At 41.3% G+C, this 19,571-nt stretch overlaps 1 protein-coding gene across 1 annotated transcript in view; it reads left to right on the top strand.

The window, feature by feature from the left end:
- Positions 1-3,228, top strand: part of LOC311495710 (PDZ domain-containing RING finger protein 4-like) — a 116,280-nt gene extending 113,052 nt beyond the window's left edge. Inside the window, exons 8-9 of the mRNA XM_084555260.1 lie at positions 612-740; positions 1,670-3,228. Of these exons, the coding sequence (XP_084411386.1) occupies positions 612-740; positions 1,670-3,142 (1,602 nt within the window). The 3' untranslated portion in view covers positions 3,143-3,228. The remainder of the gene's footprint in view (positions 1-611; positions 741-1,669) is intronic.
- Positions 3,229-19,571: the final 16,343 nt, after the last annotated feature.

The raw sequence follows: 19,571 nt of genomic DNA, 5'->3' as shown, positions 1-19,571 counted from the left end.
CTTAGAAGCCACCACTGAGACACCTCATCATGCTTTATTTTTATGTAGCACCACTGTAATTGACTTCCAACAGTAAGCCATAAAAGCTAATAGTATGCTAATGTGGAGTGAGTTCAGGCCCAAGGCCGGTGGTGAATAAGTGGAGGGACTGTGCCGCAGTGCAGATGAGCAGGAAGCAATGGTAGACCATTTGTAATTAAACGTGTCTCTCGGTAGTAAATCTGAAGTCTTCAGATACGGACGCCATTTGGTTCCAATCAAGCAGACAAACAGATGATGGATGATGTGGAGCAAACGGGTCAAAGTTGGCCATTTTATACCTATCAAATCATATGGGCTGGTTTTTAAGATTATAAAGCATGTTTAAAAGATGAGGCTCGCCAGATCATTCTAGCTCCACATCATGCCGATGCCTCCAGTTTCTTATTTCAAACCCATGCGGCGGTGTATTTTTATTTTTTTTTATTTTTCAGATAGCCCATTTGAGCACCCATTGGGAGCAGCCAGCCATTTGTTTTTGAGACACAGTCGCCATAAGCTTTAGGCAAATGACACTTCGCTGTCTCTCTCCCCTCCTTCTCCTTATGCTTACCCTCTTCATTCATCCTCAGCTGGAGGAGGCCTGGCTGGATGACGAGCACAGTGAGTTCCTGGAGCAGCTAAAGATGGAAATGTTGGAGGAGCAGCAGAGGGAAGAGATGGAATTAGCAGCCTTACAGGAGGAGCAGGAGAACGAGCAGGTCAGACAGCAGCCAAACATGTCGACGATGCTAGCAATGTTCAAGTGACACTTTTCTGCATTTAAGAAACTCTGGGACTCTCTTTGTTTGCTCTGTACAATAGAATAAAGCCTCTAGTGAGCAGAGCGTATGGCCCACTGTCCTTAACATCATACCATCACAATGAACAGTGACTGCTTTGACTGTATTAGATCATTATTCACGGTCAATATTAGCTTTGTGTTTGAAATCATTAGAGATCTAGCCAGTGGCAGATAGAATCTGACTCTTCATTGACTTTCTTTGCAACACCGAGTGAAAACAGGCTTAGCCCTTTGAAATGTGAAAAGAAAATAATGATGATGAATATTTATGGTAGGGGACCGTTGAACCATTTAAATTCCAAACATTAGTAATCATAATTTAGTATTCTGTTTTTTTGGGGGAGGATAACGTACTACAAAAATCCATATAAATGGGACTTCAAAGACATGGCAGAGAGGAGACGGTCCCCGAAGTAACAGAGCTGTATAACACAGTTACACACAAAAGCGCATGTATTCCTTCAGGAGAATGCGGAATAGGGTAGCACTTCTTGAACTCTTAAAAAGTTTTAGCGTGAATTTCTATCCACATTCTATAAGGAAACTAAATCAAAACAAATCTAGAAGAAGTATATTACTACAGAACATCTGCAAGTAGTTTATATCAATTGCCGTGCTTGTAATTAAGTTAAAATCATACTAACACGGGAATCAAAACATGTTTTGCAAAAAAAATGATTTGAGTCATTTGACAAGCAGACCAATAACTGCTCTGACTGTGTTAGCTAAGATTCATGGTCAATATGAACCTTGTGTATGAAATTACAAGAGATCCAGCTGGTGGCCGAGAGAATCAACCTCATGCATGCATTCAATCTTTGTTTTTCTTAACTTGATTCATTTCAGAGAGCAGAAGACGACAAGCCCACCTGCTCCACGCTCCCTCATCATAAGGACAGCGTACGGAGTATAAAAGACAGAATGGAGAGCTCCGAGCACAACGTCTTGGCACACATCCAGAGACGTCTGTCCCAGTGCCTGAGAGACAATCGGGACACACACTGTGCCGCCGGCTCCACGCGGCTGGAGGAGAAAGACGACGAGGACGACGATGAATTGGAAGGGGACCGTTTCCAGCAACTCTTGGAGCTGAAGTGTCAGATACGAAACAGCGGCGAGTACGACCTGTTCTACAGCCGGCGCAGCACCATTGAGTGCAGCATGGGGGAGCAGGGCGGCGTGCAGCACGAGCTGCGTATGCTCAATGAGGAGCTGCGCAGCATCGAGCTTGAATGTCAAAACATTATGCAGGCCCATAAGCTTCGGACGGGTCAGCAGTCTCCCTCAACGGGCCGCTCTGCACCCTCCACCAAAAATCAGAGCCCCCACCGTGGCGAGCCCACAAGGGGTAAGCTGACTGACATTAACGAGAGGCTGGAGAAATCGGACAAGGACAGCTCCAGTGCCTATAACACTGCGGAGAGTTCGCGGAGCACCCCTCTGGCGATGGACCGCTCCCCGGAGCACTCCCTCCAGAGAATGGTTAGTCTCACCAACCAGAGGAACCTCTGCAGCGGCCTTGCTAGCGGCTACTCTCTTAGCCCGAGCCCTATCCCAGCATGCCGCGCTCCAGTCCCAGGCAAGAGCAGCAGCCCCGACCACAGCAACCCTTCTGAGTCTGATCAAACACCTCAGGCTGAGGAGGAGGGGAAAGGGAAATTAAAGCATAGCGTTTCTCGGATTCCTTACTTCTCGCCTTCTCACAGTTCCCAGCAGAGGCAGGTGAACATCCCAGCTCACGCCCGCCACTACCAGAGCTACATGCAGCTGATCCAGCAGCGCTCAGCTGTAGAGTATGCTCAGAGCCAGCTCAGCCTACTTAGTGTCTGCAAAGAGCCTCAGACGCCCATTAATGAGCCCAAGATGGAGTGGAAGGTCAAGATTCGCAGCGACGGCACCCGCTACATCACCAAGAGGCCTGTGAGAGACAAGATCCTGAGGGAGCGAGCCCTAAAGATTAAAGAGGAGCGTAGCGGGGGTATGACCACAGATGACGATGCAATGAGTGAAATGAAGATGGGGAGGTACTGGAGTAAAGAGGAAAGAAAGCAGCACCTGGTCAGGGCGAAAGAACAGAGGAAAAGACGAGAGTTCATGCAGCGTAGTCGGCTGGAGAGCTTGAAGGAGAACCCTCAGAGCAGCAGCGAGGGGCGCAAGGAGGTTAGCATTATCGAGCTCAGCCACAAGAAGATGATGAAGAAACGCAACAAGAAGATCTTAGATAACTGGATGACAATCCAGGAGCTGATGACTCACGGTACTAAGGCCCCTGAGGGAGCCAAGGTGCACAACGCCTTCCTTTCAGTCACTACTGTATAAAACAAACAAACAAAAAAACACATGCATTCTACCCCATGTGGTATAACATACTTGCCTCGTTAAATGTGGCGTTTTTATGAGGACAATAGGAATATTTTTCACACTTTGTAACCCAAAAAGCATTTTGTAAAGAATTTATCAGTGGCGTCACAACATTTGATGTTTTTCAAATTGTTTTTTTCACATCACTCTGTGGGAAGAACCTTTTTCTATGAAACTACAACGATACAATTATTTTATTACTTCACTCTAAACATGTTTATCTTTTCAATTCTATTTTCATATTTATGTTGTAACCATATAGCTCCCGACAGTTTTTTCCTTTCGTATTTCATGTACACTTACCAATGACGGATCAGTAAGTCGCCTGCCTTTCACTAACTTTAACGCTCCTTTAATTGACATATCTTACTGTCTTTTAAATGTTTGTTGAGCGGTTAGTTATTTTTCAGCTCGTAGACATGGCCAGGAAGTCTTTAGGTGTAACAGCCAACCCTGCAGAAATCTTAAAGTTATGATAGTAGAAGTCTTTTTTAATGTACAAACTTCAGGTTAAAAGGCACAAATATATATCTCACATTCCAGTCACAGTACTGTATCGTCCATTCCTGATAAAGGAGATGAGAATGATTGTGGAAAAACAGAATGAAGTTAAAAAAAGCCGTCTCTTGGAATTCATGGGTCAAATGTGCCATCGCAACTAATGTTTCTCTGTTGATAATATCATATTCAAAATAACCTGAGGACTTTTGTTTTTTTTTCATTTGTCCCAGTTAAAGCGTTCACGTTTACACCATTATTCCAGCAATTTGCCAGTATTCAATGTTTGAAATGTGTCATGTAAACAACATATTTGATTATTCCATTTTTTTTTCCAAATGCAGCATTCTTTTATTAAGTCTGGTTATAGGACAGTTAATTTAGAATATACACCAATCAGCCACAACATTAAAAACCACAGGAGAAGTAAATAACATTGATCATCCTGTGACTATTCAATGTTCTGGCACCCCCACCCCATAGCAATGACACTCCTTGATGGCAGCAGCCATCCCCAGCCTGACACAAACACACACACACAAACAGTTAAGGAGCAACTCAAAAAAAAAACATGAAGAACAGCACAAGGTGTTGACCTGGCCTCCAAATTCACTAAATCCCAAATTGATCAAGTATCTGTGGGAAGATCCACAGAGACTCCCTCCCCTCAACCCATAGGACAAAAAGGCCCCCACTAACAACATCCTGTTGCCAGACACCACAGGACACCCTCAAAAGACCCATGTCCATTCTCTGATGAGTCACAACTGTTTTGGAGGCACAAGGGAGACCTACACAATATTAGGAATGTGGTCATAATGTTATGTCTGATCGGTGTACATGTCCATTGGAATATTTAGCTCACAGTCTCTTGCTTGTTTAGAGTCAGCTCTCTGTGCTGTGGTTTGCAAGACCAGAGTAAGAATACAGTAGGAAAAGCTCAAATTGGTGGCTGGAATGAGACCATAAATTATGTAAGACTTACATATCAACAGTTTTTCTTTTGTTGTTTTTTGTTTTTTTTGGATATGTGCAAGCATCAGAAAGGAGACCATTTCCAGAAAGTGTTTGAAGGAACAAAAGAGTGAGGCACAGGTTCACCACTGGTGGAAAACCAGTGGAAATCTGCTGCACGTAACCAGGGTGGTGATTGTTATACTAATTTTTATTAGCCCTGTAAACTACAGAGGTCAGTCATCTTTCTTGGAGTAAAGGCAAAAAAATGTAATATTATGTTCATGTTAATGTAGTCGTCAACTTAGTCCATATGACACCCCACTGTCTGGAATGATCCCATAAAGATGTATTGCTTCAACTCAAAATGTCAAGCAAGTTATTTGTTAACAAACTACTTTTTCTAACATTAGTTTTATTACCATGAATTTTGTAAAAACATCTGGAAAAGTTGGATACCTCATTTTACACTAAAGTAATTTTTTTTTCTGTAATTTGTGAATTGAACAACGTTGACAACAAAGCTGCGAGCAAGTTAACAACAAACACAAAGCTGTTACACTACCAGGCCAATGGTAAAAACACCTTTGCGGATGGAGAGCCTCCTATGAGTCATATTATGTAGATTTTTTTTTAAATTGAGATTCTTAGGGCATAAGAGGTCATGATTCATGGCCAGTGATGCAGCTTTGCTTGTTTGGTTTGCAGATTTGGATAAAACTATTTTATATTTAATTTTATTTTGGCTTAATATTGTTTTTTTTTTCTACACATTCAACAACAGATGGACCTGCCCATAGCAGTATTTTTTACCTCCTTATACATCTTTACTCTGCATAGCCTTAACAGCAGAACCTGAATCTATGACACGTCAGTGTGGCAACCACACAAACTATAAACTGTCTGTATATCTCTGGGCAACAGAGACATTTCATTTAGCCTTAGTCATACATCATGTCATCTGAGTTTTTGGTAACTGGAACCATTCATAGACGTTGTATAGTCCTTCCCCACTTATGTTCGCAGTCACATTAAACTGGTGTTAGGATGATTGCCACTGAGCAGGACTCAGAACACAGCATTTTAGAACTGGTGAATGGGTTTGCCATTTATAGAAAGTCTTTATAGTTCAGTTACATGTACAGTATACTCATTCCAAATGCCTCATTTTTAAATGAAGTATTGTAAATTTGAAATTTGAAACCGAGTCCTGTATGTTTTGAGTCAATGTCTGATGGTCTGATTTCAAGTAACGCGTAGGTGGCACATTTGTAGCCAGGTAAAATGTGTGATAATGGTGATCTCTGCTAAAGAAATGATAATAAATTATTGTTTTTGGTATGACATCACACTGAACCATGTTTTTTTTATTATTGTTATTAATCAGGTAGCTGTGAATGACCATAATGTACTGCTGTATTTGCAAATGGTGAACAGCGACGAACCTTGACCAGAAAATGTCGATGATCCTCAGCTCAGCAAGTCTCCATCGCATATCTGGGTCATTTTACAAATCTTATTCCTTTTCTGAGAAGCTGTTGGTGCGAACTGTGTGAAAGCGAGCAACGGCCACAATCTGTGCTGTTCTCATAGTCTGCAGTGACGATGCTGCGGGACGGTGGGTAAAGGCGAGAGATGTGGAGGGCGTTAGGAAACGGTGTCGCATCAGAGAAGTAAGCAGCGCATAGAACAGAGGCAAAGACTCCGGCGAGTAACCCCGTGGGTGAACACCAGTCCCGCGAAGTGAAACGGTATTACTTGTTCACTGAGCACACGTTCACCTCAGATATCTCCTGAACAGCAGCTCTCTGCCAATATGTTAAGTTATTAAACAGAAGGAGATTTCAATTAAAATCTCCTTCCACTTGGATGGCTTTGTGTTCATTAAAACGCACCAGCCACTTAATCATCACTATGGCCTTGTCAAATGCAGGGAAGAGCTGCTGGGATACGCTGCGCTCTGTATTATCTTAAGCTGTCAGCGTGCTATAGCAGAAATTGAAGTGTCATGGATACCGTATTGCCTCAAGTCTGTTCTGTGCTCTTTCAACTTAACTCAGAACTTGCTCCACTTAAAGAAACTGATATAATGTGAAAGGAACCAAGTCTTTGCGATATTGTTATACTTTTACAAGGAGTGTTTTTTTGTCTTTTATTTTTTCATACTTTCAAAAACTGGGCAAACTCCATCCGGTTCCTTAGAAGATAAAACTCATTGTTCCAGCTGGATACCATGTGAGAGCACTTCCTAAAGGTGTACCTTAATTTGCATACAATACTGTTTCATAATGCTAAGCCTGAACTCCGTGGTCAATGCCTTTGTGTTTTATTATATTCTGTGGCACTTAAAAGCATCGCCATCTGCACACCAACCAAGCATTACCGTCCAAGTTGGTATGGAAAAGTAAAGTCCCGTCATCCCCTGAGCATGTTTCGCTCCACCCTCATTTGTTAATTCTCTTGGTGCGTACGGACAGACACCATTAAAATGCCAAAGAAAAGACACAGAAGGAGCTGTGTGGGTTGTACCAACCGACGCCAAAACTAGCCAGAGTACTTCCCAACTAATTAAGTTCATCCCTGAGCTCCTGAAAGACCCAGTCAGGTGTAATTAATATCGAGCCTGTGACAGCCGTGGCATTTGTCAGAGCTACCCAGCAGTTCAAATACCGGTACTGACAGAAATGTCAAGCAGATAGCGACGGCTCATCTCCTCCTCGGCGCTCCCACTCACACACACACACACACACACACACACACACACTGTTATGACGGTTTGCTGATAACCTTTAGGATTCCCCGAACAGCAAAAACTACAAATTCTCTCTCATTATTCAACCAGGGTGGCCTGTATTTATTGACATTACAGATCCACTTGACACACGATGGCACGATGTACTTTACAGTGCCCCCTCTAGCTCCTAATCTCTGAGGCAAGTAACAAACCGGCAGTTGGCTCAGATCATGCGTCTCTTGATGTCACTTTGGAAATGGACGACAGCTTTGATTTTTGATATCATAATTGTTAGGTTGCAGTAACAGACTGCGGACAGACTGCTCTCTGTAAACCACCTGCCCTGAATTGTATTTCCTTGTCTTTTATAACTTATACTGTATAATTGCTGCCATCTTGACCAGGACTCCCTGGTAGAAGAGACACTGTGTCTCAATGGGACCTTCCTGGTAAAATAAAGGTTAAATAAATAAAAAATAAAAAAAATGATATGCCGTTATCAACAGACTCAGCATTGTCTTCTGCCTGACTGAGAATTATGGTGTAGATGAGAAAAGTAATGCTGAACTGACTGCTGGTCACAGCATTTATTCAACAAGACAACGTTTTGATCCCAGTAGCCTTTATGCCAGGTCAGACTCCTTAAAAATGGAAGCCACGTCCATAGAGAATGGGGTCAACTCTCCAACCTGCTGAGGACAGTACCTTGTAGAAGTGCAAGGGTAATGCAACCTTAAAAAAGTTTAGACAAGTTAGAAAATAAGCAACCTTTAAAACGTTTGTTTAAATAGATATACAGCAATCAACCACAACATTAAAACCACTGACAGGAGGAGTGAATAACATTGACCATCTTGTGACAATACAATGTTCTCTTAGGAAACGTTTGGCTGCAACTTCAGAATACTTGAATGAAAAAAACAAAACAATGCAGGAGGTTAAACGAGCATTAACGTGGATGAGATTGTTCTATGAGAACTGCAGGTGATATTTAAGCTGTCGGTTTTATTATGTGTCAACAGTAGTATGCTAGCTAAGGTTAACCTAGAGGGCTAGAAGGTTTGCTGTTGCTGGACAACGCTGTCTGTTTTGGGGATGGCTTGTCTTTCTCATTGGCTGAGGTGAAAGCACTGATGAAATCAATCAGATTTTAAATCCTAAATATCAAACATGTTTGATATTAATTGAGGCGGTTCAGATGAGTCTGGGCAGTTTGGGAGGTTTAAGAGTGGATTTATAAACTCCTCGCATTACCAAATAATCTGAGACAAAACTGGTCACAGAGCAAGGTCTGGATCGGATTTCTCCTCCGATTATCGGGGAGGGTGAATGTGGAGATAAATCCTCCCTAAACTCCTGTAGTCTGAGCCAAGCATTAGGAAGACACCAAGTTATTTTGCTGTTCACACCACATTACACTGATCCTGGGTCTGAATAGAGCTTATAGAGCTGTGTTCAACTATTCTAGTTTTTGAAACTGTGTTTTATTCACTGATGCTTCATCTTGTACCAATAAACGATATTTCATCCCAGACAAATTAGTGGACCAATAAATGAATGAATAGACAACCACTGCCATCCAATGCTAAAAATGACTATCTTTAAGAGCAAGAATGCTGGTGTGTTTGCCTTGAGCAAGGGCTTTTAACAGGAATATAAAAAGCCCAACGTGTTTGTTCAGAAATTCTTTACATGTACTGTGAAACTGATGTGATTGATTCTGGGCTGCAGGAAAGTGGAAAGCTGCGGTGCATGTTGATCACTTCAGACTACAGAAAGTTGCCTCACGTTGCAATGCCTACAGTTGCTGGCAGTGCAGAAAAAACTGTGTGAGCTTCAGAGAAAACTGCACCCAGGCGAAAATGGGCAAGTTTCACGTCTATTTCATTTCAAGTAACCCAGCGCCATGCAAAAAAACTTTGTTTACAGCCAAGTGTTTACAGCCAACTGTGAATATAATACCAAAGTTACACAAGTTAATAGTGAGGGATTAGCTGAAAAGTCTAATCTTCTGTTGCTTCATCACAGCTCTGTGTATTCAGACTCTCTGTTGGATGTGTTGTTGTGTGTCATTATTGGCAGAGATCTTTTATTGCTTCCGAGAACCATTTGGACTTTTATTTTTTTTCCCTTCCTACACCCCCGGTTTTATGTGTCATTTGTTGTTTCACTTTCACCCCAGCCAAAAGCATTTGGGGACCTATTAAGCAAAAACCTGTGAATATTTCAGAGCATAATTAGAGCTCTAATTACAATTCATTATTCATAAAATGGGTGAACCAAACTGCAATATATGCTGCAGAGGTCTCAAACATGTACTATCAGGATGGCAATTAGAATATGTATAATACTCCCTAAAACATATTGTATTACTGTTAGACATAGGCACATATGCTAGTATATTATTCATAGACACATATTGCAGATTTTAAGAGCTCTGCAATACCCGCTGGTGGAACCTTAATCTCTCCGCAGCATTACTGAAATTGTACAACAGGTGCACGCTAATGTTTCCAAACAGCCAAACAAAAGTGTAGCGAGGATTTAAACTACTTTTATTGCACCTGCTCACCTCGTCAGTATTCAGCCCTGCTAGGCTTTAACTTGGATCAAAGAAAGTCCTCAGGTCTTTGATTAAAAAAAAAAATTCTTGGCTTTCACACAGCCCTGACTGCAAAATAAACATTAACAGATATTTAGTCAAAAACTCAAACTGAGTACAAAACCCTACGTGAACTGGACCTCCCTGGCCTGAAGTGGTAAATCTCTAAGCCTGATGTTTTCCCTAACCTCCACGGTGAAAAAGACTGACATGTGTGGTCATCCATGCAGACTCGGTCAGTGCTGTATACAAATATAGCACTTTTGCAACCTGCCTACATTCGTCGTCTCTGTGAACTCCATTAACATTCCTGTAAAGTTTCACTTTTCCTTATTCATGAGCTGTGGGTCAGAGTCCGTGTCCAATAGAAATTGCTATTATAATTCAGAGTCTGTGATTGCCTCGCTGGGCCTCAGAATTAATAAATAATGTCTGGCAGTCAGTGCGTAGGGTGCGGTTCCTCATTTATTACACAATGTAAACACTGATCGCACTCCCCTACATTTTTATTTTGGCGTCAGCATCACTAGAAACATGGCCTTTCCTCCAGCCATCAGTTATCCTTTCATATTCATGTGTATTACACCATGTAGTCCTGTCATGAAGGAAGCAATAACTGGACTTGTCTTCACATTGATTTAATTGGCTCCTAGTGTGCTTCCTAATGAAATCATAGCATGTAGAGTGAGAAGTTAACTCATATCTCCACACTTCTGCCACTGTAATAGTTTATACAGCGTCAAACAGCAGGAGATTCTGCTTGTTCTGTTGCATTGTGGGTAGCCAGACACCTGCACTGTGAGTAATGAGAATCCTGCCAGGAGGCCTTGCTGGTCCGAGCTCAGCTTTCAGGTTTTGCCACAGGCGGGTACAGCTGGGAATGATCTCTGCATCTGCAGAGAGCGAGTTGGTGAGTAATGACCTCACCATAACATAGACATACTGCTCAACGAATGTAAAGTTGTACTAACTAACTCTGCAGCTTTACAGCTCGTCAAATGACAGTGAGAGGAAATTCATTATAAGGTTTAAATCACATTACATGACATCAGTAAAGTGCACACAACACCACTTTTTGAACAAAGAACAGGGTTAATGGGGAACTACTGTTTTTTACAACCTGGACCTTATTTCTGGCATAAAATCCAATCGTTTACTCACCCATATAACTTTGGTGTCATTTGGAGTCCTTCGGAAGATATTTAGCTCCAGTGGAGCGCCACTTATATCCATATAGTGGCAGTGATTGGGGCACCGAAATGCAGCCTCTAAATAACGCATTATCTGCCGCAAAACTCGTTCATTTCACCAATATTTTGTTATGATACGTTAGTGCTATTTCCCGTTGAGTCCAGAGTTACCTGTTGTCTATTCGCGGACGTGCAGCGGTTTGTTGTTCTTTGGCCAGCTGTTCCTCTCTCTGCCTCTGCATCCTCCTTTCAACAAGCTCCTCATCCGTATACTCTGGCTAGGACGTCTATCATAAACAAAGTCGTCCTCCACAACCTCAGAATCGGAAAAACATTCATGTTGCAAAAAAATAGCAGTAGCAAATAACAGGTAAACAAGCCGACCGTTGCGGATGCTCAGAGATTACATCATCCAGGTCAGAAGTTAGTAGCTCAAACTACAGACCCCGGATGATGATAACAGGTAACTCCGGACTCAATGGGGAATAGCACTAGCGTATCATAACAAAATATTGGTGAAATGAATGAGTTTTGTGGCAGATAATGCGTTATTTAGAGGCTGCATTTCGGTGCCCCGATCACTCCCACTATATGGATATACGCGGCGCTCCACTGGAGCTAAATATCTTCCGAACGACTCCAAATGACACCAAAGTTATATGGGTGAGTAAACGATTGTACTTTATGTCAGGAATAAGGTCCAGGTTGTAAAAAAACGGTAGTTCCCCTTTAATGTCACATTTTCTGGGAACATGTTGCACAACTTCATAATTATGGGTAAATAAATCATACTTAGTGGAGCGTGATTGTTTTTATTATTAAGAATCCATTTTGCCTTCAGAATATGCCATTATTGTCCCACATTACCCTTTACGAATGTGCAAATCATAGCCTTATGGGTTCTTCTAATGTGGAAATAGTAATGGCCCCATCTCATCTAGTTCTTTGTTTAGAGATGAACTGGCATCAAAGCTGAGCCGTGCCTTTTCCCAATTAACCACTTAAACCAGCTCTGCAACTCAAAACCTCCCGTCTATTATAGTCATTAATGCATGCGCCTATCCTCCTCCATTGTGATGTCCATTTGCTATTTTCTTATTTTAAATCCTTTGATGTGTCACTGATGGTTGCGCCAGGAAAGGCAGATTTTTAAGAGAAGATGGTGCCTTTGAAGTAAGCTGAACAAGGTGTCCAAAGAAGGGTTGGGAACAACTGACGGATTAAATGAGTGCAAAAGGGGGGCTGATGCAGTTGACTGCACGGCAAAGTCTTTCGCACAGTGTCCGACCTTGAGCCTGGACTGCACCATTATACTTTATTACAGTACGTAACACAAGTCTGTGCAGGCTTTATGATTCATGGCTACTGATTTCATAGTGCTTTGCAGACCATTTGACAATGCTGAGTTTCATAATGAAAAAAGACTACGGCAGAGGAGTGGTCACAGAGGATAACTGCTTTTGTTTCAGAAGGCCTTTGGCGTCAGAAAGTTAAATCAGACGTGACCTGAGCTAATCAGCTAAGTAGCACTATCACATTACAATGACAAGAAAAAGAAAAAATAGGTCAGAATCCCATAACATAGCAATATCCCTTCCCCTTAGACCTCTCTTTACTTTCTTCATGACATTCGAAGGAAAGTTGCAGCTATTAAGACATCCCTTGGCATATTAAAGAGAAGGTCACGTTTTGAGCAAAAGCAGAGACACATATTCATCACAGAAAGGCTCGCTGCTGAAATACTGCTATTACTTTTAATACCAACCCTTGCAGACTCACTAATAGTGCAGAATCTGAAAGTGGAGCAGCAGAATACTCGCTGGGAGCAACACACACCACAAAATGTACAGAATTTCCCAACGGCAAATAGGCTATACATCACTGTCACCCTCACACTGCTTTTTTTTTTGAATATCCTATCTGCATCGGTGTGAGATTTTGTCTCCTCCTGAGGAATGGTTTATGGTCAGTCTAGCTGCAGTATGCACAGAAACCAGTATCATTATAGAATTGTGAACATGTTTTGTTCGTGCATGAACGATTTGTGTTTTTTCGGATGCAATGTGTAAATCACCCTTTGAATCATTGGTCCGTTAAGTGTATTCTGCGGTAGTATTTGCGCTTAGAGGATCATTTTCTCAGATACCCTTGAGCTCAAAACTCCTCAGGTGTGCCCTCTGCTCTTTAGTCTCCTGGGGATACCAGCACTCGGAGAACAAAGACGTCTCATAAAGTATGTAAAGTTATGAGCATCCACTGCTGTGCTGCAGTGTAATCAGTTAAATTTGCTTCTGGAGGGCAATATTAGTCATGGTTTAAGGAGATTGGTGTATATAGCAATTACAGAGTAGGGTATTTTCATTATCTCAAGTGCATGAGGTTTTGTTTAGGCCAGCATTTTTAAGGAAACAACTATTATGAGCAAATCTGCCCATTTGAGCATCTCAACAGATAAGTCAGGCATCTTTGGTAAAGGAAATTAGGCTATTAGTGACAGTTACAGACCAAACAACCAGCCAAGATAACAGTCTGTTGTCCTTGTATTATGCTAAAGCTGATACTCAGTCCATTATATTATCGCTCCATTACTCACTCAGATATTGGCTTCAGTTCATTTTTCATTAGAGGAAGATTTTGTTTTACCAAAACCAATGTAACTGATGTGCAGTGTCCGTCTTCTCTGGTGTAGTTTTTAGACAACACTGACTCTGTATTAGCCAATGTAGAGTCGGCCCATGACAATATTGAGTCTACATAGTGCAGCAATTACCGATTGCTTGTTCAACAAGCGATTACACAGTAGTGTAGTGTGCTCCTTTAAAAGGAGAGGGATGAAGCACAGACGTGGATACAGTGTAGTAGAGCTTTTCAGTAGCAGCCTCTGAGTGTCTGGAGATAACTGATCCTTTGTCATCTTTCCTCTTAGCAGATATTGTATTGTGTTTGGAGTTCTTGCACTGGTACTCCAGCGCTGCTTATGCTCTTGGATGATTGTTAAGAAATGACTAGTAGTTCTCTTGCCTTTCTGTGTCAAATTAACTTATTACCTGTGGCTTTGGATAAAATCAAAATGTATGTGGGTATTTTCACATACAGTGGTAGGGTTACACTGCCGGTGTGGTCATAATAATCTACAAAGTCTTCAATATTACTCTTGCTAATGTTAAAATTTGATAGTGAAAATATATTTAATAACAGTAAAATTTAAACTATTATATAAAATCTAATAAAGTTACATTCCTGTACCTTCAATAGATTGTACTTAAAACATGTCAGCATAACAAAAAAAGCAGCAGCACATCTACCACAGACAATAAGCTGTTAGGAACTTTAGTCTTGACTGCTTTATATCCTCAGTTAAAATTAGATCATCTCCACACAGCCAGCAACATTTTAACGTGCTGTTATTAATGTGTGAAAGACTGAAGTAGTGTTTCAGGTATGTAAGTATAAATATCGCTAGACAATGAACTGGCAGAACGTCTCTTCTTCCTCCATCTCCTTGAAGACAAACTACCACACAGTGCACAGTCAGCATGTAGTCAGGAGTAAAGACATTCCTCTGCTGTGTCTCAGCTGGTTGAACTTCGCTCTGACAACTGCTAATCTGACAACTTTATCCAGTCTAAGACACAAAACTGTCTACGCGCACACACACACACACACACACAGTGTACTGCCTTTTCAAGTTCAGACTCCCTAGTATGGAGACTTCTATCCTGTAAAGGCTCCCCCGAGACAGTTGTGAGTCATCAGAGAATGGACATGGGCCTTCTGAGGGTGTCCTGTGGTATCTGGATCAGGCTTGTTCCAGTGTATCCCAGAGATACTTGATCAGTGTGTGAGCTAGTGAATTTGTGTGTGTGCCTGTGTCAGGCTGCATCCTGCTGGGGATCAAGGAGTGTCATTGCTATGGGGTGGGGGTTCCTGGTCTGGTCTAGGTGAGTGGTACATGTCTAAGTAACATCCACATTAATTGCTCCTCCTATCAGTGGTCATAATGTTATGCCTCATCGGTTTATAACATTCAGTTTAGTTTTGCTAAGTTTGATTTATACAAACAGATAGCTAATTTAACTAATCAGCTAGTACACAGCAAATTTGCCATTTAACATGTGTTAACTTTGAAAACAACAGTAAATCTGCCACATCTTCTAAAGTGTAAATAGGAGGCAAATAATCATGGTACTTCTTGTCCTAGTAGCAGAACTGACCTGAGAGTAGAGCCTCTGCGTGAAGTGCCCCCACAGTGGAGGTTCTGCAGCCAGACCCCTTTTAATAATGAGGCAAATTAAATGGCGCTCCTGCTGTGATAGCACTTGCAGAAAGGTGGGGGCAGTCTTCAATTAAGTGTGGCAGTGGAGATTTATTGATGACTCCGCTCACCCTAAAACAAGGCTGGCTGTAATTTGTTAATATGTAAAATTGAGAAACCCCCTGTGCTATTTTACATTCTGACCTGGCATTTACTGCTCATTTTAAATTATTTAAACAAAACTGTATCATTTGCACAGCGTAGTTAAGAACAGGCATTGGAACATCTACAGACCACTCTGGGTGCTGCTGCCAGCAGCTAAAACTAAAATGAGGATCCTATAACTCCTGTTTCACATACATTGACAACCAGTTTTAAAGTTCATAGTTTCAACGTACTAAATGGCCTCTTTGCCCTCTTATATCAAAGGCTATCATTTTATGGTCTCCCATGAATCCTAAGATTCTCCACAGCTGTTCATTTAACTATCCCCAAGGTCACTACGGAACAAAATTGCCTTCCAAATATGCCATGCCTTTAAATAAGTGTTTGCATGTGTGGGGTAAGGTCTATGAGGTAGATTCACTCTTATCTTAGTAAGCTAACTAAGCCAAGCTAACCTTATTAGCTAGCTAAGCTCCCATCGTGATATTTTCTTAAATAAAATCCAAAATGGTACATACATTTTAATATATGATGTTGACAGTAGCTATTTAAGATTTACTGATCCAGTGTGACACAGACGGCAATGTTTCAGTTGACTCTTCAACCAGGCAACTAGCCGTTGTCAAGAGTAACACTAAATCAATCCAAACTAAATTTCACATGTGAGCAGAGAATGAGCTGGAGATGAAGTTATCAGTGGCATGTAAGTTACATGTTGTCATTTTTTCATACAAAAATTTGAATCATTTGAGCCATGGTATTTCAACTGAGGTATTTCAACTGAAGCCCTGTTGTCACATTTTGGAGACACAGTCAAAAGAACCAGGAGTCAACAGCCGGCAGCATCTTGCTGGTTATAACCTTAACACAGCATCTTCAGTGACTGTCACAGCTGACAGCTCTTTAAAAAACAATGATGCAATAAATCTGCCCAGTTACTGATTTCCTAAAATACACGCTTCCTCCTAAAAACTGAAGACTGTTATGCTTATGATTTTAATGCTAAGATATCAAAGACAGATTCCTTTATGAATTATTCTTTCATCTCCGTTGAGCAGCTTCCACACTTAAATCGAGTTCTTCACCACTTGGCTACTAACCTGTATCAGACTGTGGGAATCAATTTGCTTAGTAAACAATTTAAATCAGCGAATGATTATTGGTTATTATCAAGGTCTGCCTTTTTAATTAGTTTAAGAGTGACCTCTTAGATGCAGCTTCAGTTTGGGCAGCACAACCTTTAAGTGAGGATTTTTACAGGAGGAATCCAAAATGTTTTATTGTTAGCGCTGCACTTGGGCTGTTGGTAACAAAATATCCAGTTGACCCCTGGTGTCTTATGAAAATGTAATATTTTCAATATTTTCCCTGCCCTGCTTTTATAAATGTACTCATATTCACAGCTGGGTAATGGGCTTTTTCAAGTATTTTGTTTGTGTGCTCTTTTTTAAGAGATGAATCATACTCTGGAGTCTTCTGTCCATTTAAAAAACACAATGATCATCGACTGTTTTACTGGATTTTACCATTCAACATGGTCATAACATGCTGCTGCTCAGACAAAAGACAAGTGAGTGCGCCATCTCAGGTTTTATGGCACAGTTTGGCTTTGTTCCCTGGTCGACATCTTATTATTTGATAAAACAAGCATGCTATATTGTCCCAGTGCGTATGAATGGTAGCCCTTTCTAATATCCTCTTTCATTCTGTTGAGTAGTCCTCTATCTGTCCCTCACATGTGCACATGCTCACCTCAATATTAGTATAAAAAGGTCTTGTAGGCATATTATAAATTAGATTTCATTCAACAGTGGAGGCTGAATAGCTGGGCTAATATTTCTTTTGATGATCAGAAGCACACAGGGACCTGATAGCCATTCATGCGTGGTCATATTGTTGGACTAAAGCATTACATTAATTCTACCAATGATCCAAAGAGCCCAATATTTCTTTTAAATATGAACGTCCTGTTTAATTTCCTATGTTTGGTTTGAATGAGACTTTTTAGCACATAACAGTATCAGTAAAGGTTGACATGGCAATATGCGAGATGTAAAACAAATCTAAAAGCCACCAAAACACAATAAAAAGTATGTAAATGCACATACTACATGAACATCCACGCTTTGATTCTCAGCAAGAGGGTCCTTGTCATGTTTGAAATGTGTCACCACAGGTGTGTAATGGGTCGTGGTGAGAGCAGAAGCATAGCAATACATCAAAAACGCAGCTAAGTAGTGTGATAACTTGGGGTGAAAATGGACTTCTCTAACGGAGGACATTTTAGCATTTCAAAGCAGCTTTTCAAAGCACAGGTGTTTCCAAAACATTAAAGGTGGCTTGCCTGCATTAAAGTCATCAGTGAGGCAGAATGCACAAAGAGCTTTGCTGGCAGCGCGTCCTCTAAATGGGATGGAGCCACTGAGTGTGTTTACATGAGACATGGGACATCAGTATCCTGGTTCAGAGATTAGTCCGGGTTGTGACCATATTCGGGGTAAGATGTTAACAACCAAAATGACGGACTTTATTGTAGTAATTATAACAAGTAGAACCACAAATTATGAGTAGAGAAGTGGTGAATTTAAGTTTTAACACGGGGCTTTGACACAGGTAAAGTTTCAAACTGAGCATCAATGTTTCTTGTAATTCTATGACCAGTCTAAAATCTTAACTGCATGTTGATGCCTTCTTTTATCTAAATGACCATATTTTTAACTCATTTGCTATGGGAAGAAGAAATCAGTGTTTTTATGACTTCAAAAGATTTTCAGTTTTGTGGTTCTGTTATGCAAGCTTGGCTGAAACTATTTAGTTTTGAGTCGACAGAAACCTCATCAAGTTGTATCTAGACAGGCCTCTATTACCTGTGATTGCAGATTTGGGATACTCAAAACTGGGATAACGCCTTATCCATGTTTTTTTCTCGGGACAACCACAAAAACAAGATACTTCAAAAATCTAATAATAGGCAGAATATTCATTTCTATAAACTTAGTAGGAGTCCCTGTTACTATGGTTGCCTGCAGTTTAATTTATCTTTCCCGCTGAGATAGAGAAATGCCACGTCTGAGGCGTCCTGTGCGGTGATTTTCACAGACATGTCAGCCAGTCAGAAACAAAACAAAACAAAAAAGGCTATGGTATCACTGTAGTTCCTTTTCTATTTGATGGTTTAACATCTGAGATGCAAATGGCCAGCTAGCATGAATATTGTGCCTCTGCATGGAAGGAAATAATTCTTCATACCAGCAGTTACAATTAGCTGGGAGGCTAGGAAGAGCAAACAAATTCTCTCCTGGATCATGCAGTTCAGTTGATCTAGCGTTTATTCATTTAACAGGATTGTAATGTTGAGATGGGATGAAGATGTAAAACCAGAGCTGCCTTCTGTGGGACTTGTTGTCTTGTTATTTTCTTACTTTCGTCACATTCATTTCTCCTATACTGCACTGGTTCATCAAGTGGATCAGCCACTGATTCAAGATGCAACCAGACAAACAAAAAGCTAGGATCGTAGGATCGCAGTCAGTCACAAGTGTCCCAACACCAGCAAACTGCCGACAGTCAACTTGGCGGCCCTTAGATGCAGGCAAGTACCTTCACTGTGGCCATTGTTATTAAAGTCCAAAAACATTCATTCATTCATTCATTCATTCATTCATCTTCTATACCCATTTAGTCCTGTTAAGGGTCACCGGGGTCTGCTGGAGCCTATCCCAGCTGTCATCGGGCGAGAGGCAGGGGTACACCCTGGACAGGTCGCCAGTCCATCACAGGGCTAACACAGACACACAGACAACCATTCACACTCACACGCACACCTACGGCCAATTTAAAATCACCAATTAACCTAATGAGCATGTCTTTGGATGCTGGGAGGAAGCCGGATGGTGGGAGGAAGCCGGAGTACCCGGAGAGAACCCACGCAGACACAGGGAGAACATGCAAGTCCAAAAACATTAATTGATTCAATGTCCAGATCTATG

This window comes from Chelon labrosus (assembly GCF_963514085.1).
Source record: "Chelon labrosus genome assembly, chromosome: 11".
Classification (NCBI taxonomy): Eukaryota; Metazoa; Chordata; class Actinopteri; order Mugiliformes; family Mugilidae; genus Chelon; species Chelon labrosus.
The sequence above is the reverse complement of the archived record's forward strand: the minus strand, read 5'-3'. Positions and strand labels throughout refer to the sequence as shown.